This window comes from Nanorana parkeri, unplaced genomic scaffold (assembly GCF_000935625.1).
Source record: "Nanorana parkeri isolate BGI_ZX_2015 unplaced genomic scaffold, ASM93562v1 scaffold147, whole genome shotgun sequence".
Classification (NCBI taxonomy): Eukaryota; Metazoa; Chordata; class Amphibia; order Anura; family Dicroglossidae; genus Nanorana; species Nanorana parkeri.
Genome location: NW_017306415.1, coordinates 1,897,342 through 1,904,901, shown reverse-complemented (window position 1 = coordinate 1,904,901; position 7,560 = coordinate 1,897,342). Strand labels below are relative to the sequence as shown.

Sequence of the window (7,560 nt, the reverse complement as noted above, 5' to 3'; positions counted from 1 at the left end):
CACTTTCATATATGGACAGAGCAGTATAGCAACATGTGACAGAGTGCTGCTAAAAACAGCTTGAGCACTTTTCAAATGATCCTTTAAACAATGTCACCCAGCTGAGGAAACTCATAGGACATTTGATCGCAGAAGTCCAGGAATTATTTGAAGAGAAAGGACCCGGAAACTCATCACCGCAGTTTATTTCTCCTGAAATTACTCTCCTCAAAATAACTAGGAGATGAGCACCTCCCTAGCTTACCAGTCCATGAGCAAAGAGCAGCAAACTATGGATAACTTGGAGAAGCAACTTATTTGTCCAATATGTCTTGAAATGTTTTCCAAGCCAGTGGTAATCCTTCCTTGCCAGCATAATCTGTGTAGGAAATGTGCCAGCGACATTTTCCAGGTAAGAAGTTTTAAAAGCCAAAACATATAACATCCAGAGAGTAATATTACAATTAAATCACAAATCAAACTGAAAATGTTATTGCATTTATGATAAAGGCACAGATGATTAAATATGTTATGGCTGAAATGCATTAGTTGCTAGTAAATATTATCTGTATATGAACCACTGTGTATTTTCTGTCTCATTTATTAGGATAAAGGGCAATTTGATGGGTGCAGTAATCCACTGCAACCATTTCGAATTTATCTTTCAGAAAGCTGACATCTGTAAAGTACATTCTGATTGATTGTTATACTTTACAGCTCTTTAAACTTCCTCGTTGCTGTTTCTGTTGATTTACATATGTTGGCTTTTTGAATGATGCTTGTTTAATAAAGAAAATAGCAATGTGCTAAGTACTGTAAACTCCTTGTGGTGAATCAGCAGTTGTCATTGTTCTGTGTCCTTGAGGCTGACAAGAATGGACGTCAGTTTGACAATCAGCAGTGCTCGTTGTGCTTCCTCATTTGATAAAACTAATAATTGTATTATGTATGTTAGACTCCTTCTAAACCTTTTTGCATAGTACAGAAAGATGTATAGGTGTGTGTATACAGTATCCAGAATGAAAAAAAAATAACTATATATGTAATTAAACTGTGCTAAAAAATCATAAAAAGTGTGTGACTAAACAAAAACTGGGAAAAATCATAAAAAACCAAGTTGGATGTGTGGTCAATGCTACACTGATGTACAAAGCCTTCATTTTCAGCCATTATTCTTCATTTGCTATATACCAGCAACGCAGACATAGGAAGTTAAACTTTATATTCTAGATAATGATATATGATATAACGTATGATGATGTTTAATCGCAGGTAAATGTAATTGTCACGGCAGACCATTTTTTTTTCCTAGTTCTAGATAAAACAGCAAAGGTTTTATACTTTAGTCTGATACTGATGTTTATACTGATGATATTTTTATATCACTGTCACTGGAATAGGAAGTGAGGTGAAATCCACGCAGTGGAGATGCAGACAATAAATACCTTACAAAGGTTTTAACTCTGTGTGTGTCTCTAATGGAGAGACTCCCCCTCACTTCCTGTCATAGAGCCCTCAGTCAAACTTTGACCGGAAGTAAGGGAAATTTTCCTCAACTGGGAAATAGCAATAAATACCTGACACAGATTTTTTTTTTTAGCAAAAATAGAAATATAGATGCAACTTCTGGAAGCTGATTAGCCAAGACATTCTTAATAAAATCATTATGTAGTTCAGGAAGGTTACATTAGTTATGGGCATTGTGCTTAAAATTTTTACATGTCTCCTGCTAAATTTCATTTTTACATTTTAATATTGAATTTATCACTTTCTACCATAGTTAGGTACCCCGAGAAAAGCACGTGTGCCCCATTCTATACCAGGTATAGCCTTGGTTTTTTTTTGGGGGGGGGGGGGAGGTCAAGGGAGATGGCCCTCTCCAATCAGCTACCACTGCCCACGTGTAAGTAACTAGAGGATCTTGATGCCTCTGCAAAGTGGGAGCATGGGACTTGAATATATCTAGAATGACTTAGCCTCCACCCAGCTGGGTTACCCAGCTGCATTACAAGTGGGACCCCTGATGAGAACAACCTTATCCTTAGGCATGTTCCTCTGATCATTAGATGTTAAGAGTGATGAACATCAGTGACTTTGAGTAAATTTTAGCAGCACGTGCATGGAAATAAGTAGAGAAGAGGATGAGAAAGCACAGTCCTTTAGTCTTCTGCATAGACTTCTGTCTTTTTAGATCCCTCTTTCATAAGGTTTTACTGGCTGGACACAACTTGTAAATTGGCTCCTTGTAACTGGGGTTTTAGTGTATGCTCATTCTATATATATATATATATAATGTGTATGTATACACGCACACTCGAGGTGTTGGCATCTGGGTCCCAGAACCTTCAGTAGGTGTGCGTATACATACAAATCAACCATTTGTGAAGGAGTTTTGGGACTGTTTAGATTGTAAGTAAATATAATAAACAATTTGGCACTGGAAGTAGAGTGCTAATGAGATTTTCTAATCTACTTTCCAACCGTTTACTGTATATCACTGGATTCTCAGCCCCAACAGACTGTGGTCTCCAAAGTGGTCCATGAGCACTTGGAGGACAGGAAAAAAAGCAGTGCCTTTGATTACTTCATACCTCTAAGCTTACTACATCCAGCTCCACAAATCTCCTCTTGGGACAAGTTACCTGGTGAGGTCATTCTCTGCTTCTACTATATTCATACATGAAAGACAAAATTACCTTAATATATCTCATCAGAATTGCCACTTTAGTTTCTCAAATTTTGTGAATTTCCTCCAGTATGGAGACAGCTAAGTACTATAAAAGTGTAATGTTAACATTTTGTAAGACTAAAATTATATAAAGATGTTTATACTTTCATATACATAGGCTTCCAACCCATATTTACCAACCAGAGGAGGAAACACTGTGGCCACAGGAGGTCGCTTCCGTTGCCCATCCTGTAGACATGAAGTAGTCCTGGACCGACATGGAGTATATGGCTTGCAAAGAAATCTGCTGGTTGAAAATATCATTGATATTTACAAACAGGAATCAACTAAACCTACAAGGTACTTGCATTTCTTATCATAAACTTTGCTTTGCTCTTATAGAAGAATATTTTTTTGTGTTTTGTACTGGAATCAGTATCCCAAATACTGGACAATAAGAGCCTGAGGCAGCCATAGTGTATTCTATAGTTTTCGTATCTCTGGAGTCTGGGTGCAGCTTTGCAGTCATGACATGCTTTAGAGTTCTTAGTGTGGCTTTCCCAAACTTGATTTTTTTAATCTGAACTGAAACCACAGAAACATTATTTTTGATAGGTTGCTATAGGTTACTGTATTTAGCACATTAGCTTCCAATGTATCATGTTTACATTGCTTTACCTGAAGTTATAAAGATTTTCTGTGATGTATATTGTATTATGTTACTTCTGTAGTTTTTATCTTTCTGAAACGGCTTACTTTATCTAACAGATGGTGAACTACTGCAACAACTAGTTATTATATAGCTACAGTTAAGTTTTTTGTTACCCTTGCACAAGGTAGAGACAGCTTTATTTCAGGCAGCTGCCTCTTGACCCTTTGTGTTGTTCTGATCCTTCTGCTGATTTTAGAATAATTAAAATAAATCACAGGCGTTAAACAGAGTCTGCAGAAAACAGGACATGCTGCAATGTTTGAAACAGGTGATGTTGAATTCTGTAGGTTTCTGCGTTGCACAATCTGCTTATAGCAGGAAATCTGAGAGGGAGACATTTGGGTTACATAATATGCTTGATGGCGATGGCAAATATGCACCCAATTGATTTGACAAATACTTTTTACATGATGGCCCATGTAGGTCACTACAGGACAACCTCTGTGACATAATTACCACATCTATAAAATATCCATCTGGGATGAAAACACATCTCATGGCTAATATTAGCTCTGATGTTGTATTTCCATCTGCATTCATTGCAAAGTCATTGTTTAGCATTTTCATTGTTAGAAACACAAGATACATGTTTTGCCAATTCCAACCAACATCTGATGAATCTTTGCTCCTAAAGCAAGCCCTTTATGCTAAATTCTAAAGTAGGATTTCCCAAAGAACCCCAAAAGTCAATAGGACTATGTTGATACAATGGGAGTTAATAGTTAGTTGGAAATGATTGATGGTCAATTGTGGTCAATTTATCTTGTGGGGGGTCTCTATAAATCTCTACCTCATTTCCTAGTGGTCAGGTGACTGTGTAGTAATGGGACAGTGTTCCCCAGGATTGGATGGTCAGCCACTAGTGAGAGTAGCATTGGGTTGTCTCTTAGCCATGTGCTGTTACTGGCCTGCTTTACCAGGATGCTTTGAATTGTTTATTAGTGACTTCCCACCCACTGGCGAAACTACCAGGGTCGCAGTGGTCGCAATTGCAACCTGGCCCTGGCGTTCCATCACTTGGGGGAGTCCCGCATAGCTGGTGGTATTCTGCATTGCTGTATGATGATTATACAGCAATGCAGAATAGCACCAACTATGCAGGACTACAGCAATGCAATGCATTATATTTTTAAGTAGGGATACACCAGTGTTAATACTGGGCATTTTCACGAGTACTTATACTCGTGAAAATTTCCCGATACTAAACGCAGATACCGGTGTTCTGTCGAGATCGCTGATGTAGTCGAATTTGCCGACCTCAGCATCTGCGCTTGCATACCACTATTATAGAGGAAACAGGGATTTATTTACATAGTATTTTGCTTAAATTGTTAATTGTGACTGTTAATAATATTCCATCCATCATGTACTGCCACCCATCACTTACTGCCATGGACGACATATTATTAACAGTCACAATTAACCATTACAAACAAATACTTTGTAAATAAATGGCGGTTTCCTCGGTAACCCCCGTCTTTACGCAAGCACAGATACTGGAACAGCGTTCTCGACAGAACACCGCACTAAAATTTTAAACAAACAGCTGCCCAAGGTCCCGCGCTTGTTGGGGACCTCAGCAGCCTTCCTGTTAACTATGCGGTGCCATGGTGGTTGGGGGGGGCACTTCATGGTTTCTTGCATCGAGGCCCTGAAGGTTCTAGTTACGCCTCTGTTTCCACCCTCCCCTTCTGAAAAGGATATACATAGGCTTCCTGTACTAAGCTACCTCCCCACCTCATATTCTGTTGCGAGCCAGTGAATACTCTCATAGTGTTAAGTGGTGCCAAAGAACGGCTTGCTGTGCATTTACCAAAAATTAAAAGTTGTAACAGCCATAATGGCAGCTGCTTATACCAGGAGAAAGTGTTGGCACTATTCACAAGAATATTAAAAATTTTGTTTCATAGCTTTGCTTACTAATGAAACAATGTCACTGTGCCTATTATGTTAAAAGGTCTTACTTTGATGACATGATACAACCTACGACATAACCTTTGATCTATATACTGTATACTTGTATTTTAAATGTTTGGGGGTTTATGAACATTGTGAAACTTCATAAAGGGTCTGAAGAGTTTGGTGACCCTGCCATGGTAGGTGTCGTGGAGGAGGATCAGTGAACATACATTTGCTGATTGTCCTGGTGAATGAACCTGCAAGCCATGAGCATTTTCATTTCAGTGCCGTAATTGCTTGGCCGCCGGGGGAAAAAGCTGATCAAGCATGATCTGTGCTTGATGTGCTTCAGTGAAGTGCAAGGGAAACATTAAACAGTGATGTCCCATTAAAGAGATGTGTGGTAAATGCTACACTGATGTCACTTCCATTGTGATATTACCAGGGGACTTGTCAGCCCCCTATGTAAAAGCAATAAACCTAAGTTACGAAAAAATTATTAAAGTTAAAGTGGCAGTACAGCCGCTGCACATGCCCAGTATAGCTGCTGCGCACGCACAGTAGAGAACATGGGCAATGCATTATGGGACATGTTAGTTTTTGTCATGCACGTCAGAATGAGAGCACTAATGCTATGGCCAGTATTCATGGTTAACTATAAACCAATGACCTGTAAAGACTATTGAAGAGTTGCCTATGAATAATTTTGAGTACCAAAGTTTTCGCCATTTTACGGTCGCATTCAATTTTGAGGCTTGATGTGCTGGTTATCTATTTACTCGACATAACCATGGTTTTTATATTTTTGCCAAAAAAAGTTTGTTATCTTTGTGTTTGTGTGCACTAAAATTAATTTGAATGCATTTTTTACTGAAAATTTGGGTTTGATAAGCAGTTACGCAAATATTGTGTGACATTGGCGATTGCAACTGCCATCATTTTATTCTCCAGGGTCTCTGCTTTCAAAAAAATGTATAATTTTGAGGTTTAAGCAATTTTGAGGCCTAAAATATGCATTTGAACCTGTGTTAAAAAAATGCAAAATGGCTTTGGCAGCGAAAGGGTAAAAACTGAATTATGCAGGTACCACTTTATTTACATGCATTTATCTGGACCAACATCATCTCCGTATGTGTGGATTATCTCAAACTCAACTTAGTGTAGTATAAACTGGTGATCCTACACATTCACAGTTTTTAGGGAAGTTTCAAGTGCACCTCTCATTACCTTAGCATTAGTAAATTGTCATCTGGATAAGGATCTGCATGTTACATCAGCATTCTTCCAAAGGTGCCCAGGAGCATTGACATGTAGATTGCTTGGTTATGCAAATACTAACAAGAGTTCAGAAGGTGATGCTCTGCCCCACCCCAGCATATACTATCCTGTTATTACATCAGCATTGTAATAGGAATACATACTAGAGTTGTTTTTGATAATGTAATCAAAGGTTACCTGAAAAAAATCCCTTTTATATAGTTGCTGCCTTCAGTCTGCCCATCACTTTCAACTATTTCCCTGATTCCTGTTGTGACTTGCATCTCTTTTCCCTGTTGCTTGATGTAATGCAATCTCAATTTCTCAAGTCATGTCCAGTCATAGATTGCGTCCAGCAAGCAATGATAATGTTACATTGTTCAAACATTGAGTTGTAGTTCAGAAGGCAGGCTCTGTGAGAGTTGTGACTCAAGAAAGTGCATATTTACAGGGCTGGGTGAAATGGTGCCACTGCATTGAGGAAGCATATCCTATGCACATCTTCAATAAGAAAGTTTACAAACTTCTAGATTGTTTATTAAGAGTGGGATAGAACTTATTGAAATTGAATATAGAAATACAGTAAACTCCCCATTATCTGGCATTCAAGCAACCGGAACTCTCAAGCAACCGGCAAAAAAAATCAAGGAAATAATATGTCCTTGATTATTTTTCTTGCTGGTGGCCTGATGCACACTAAAAAATGGTTGGTTGCTTGCTGCACACTAAAAAATGTAAACTTAGTTGCAAACATCTCGCGGTCGGCAGCGGGATGTAAACAATTGTGAGCAATAGCCCGTCTGCTATTGGCTATTTCAAATTGCAATAGCCAATAGCAGGCTGACTATTGTACCCGCCCACTGTTCAGTGTACCATTGTGGACTACAATAGTAGACTATTGTACCTGCCCACTGCTCAGTGGGCGAGGTTTCAATAGCTAGTCTGCTGATGGCTATTGCAATTTGCCAGCTATTGGTCCCGGCTGTTTACATTCACCTGTTGGCTTCAAAAGCTAGCTGGCAGGTGAATGCGGCTAGGGGGTGGG

At 38.9% G+C, this 7,560-nt stretch overlaps 1 protein-coding gene across 1 annotated transcript in view; it reads left to right on the top strand.

Moving 5' to 3' along the window:
* The first annotated feature begins 223 nt into the window (after positions 1-223).
* TRIM55 (tripartite motif containing 55) overlaps positions 224-7,560 on the top strand; it is a 58,192-nt gene continuing 50,855 nt past the window's right edge. Inside the window, exons 1-2 of the mRNA XM_018554212.1 lie at positions 224-391; positions 2,826-3,007. Of these exons, the coding sequence (XP_018409714.1) occupies positions 224-391; positions 2,826-3,007 (350 nt within the window). The remainder of the gene's footprint in view (positions 392-2,825; positions 3,008-7,560) is intronic.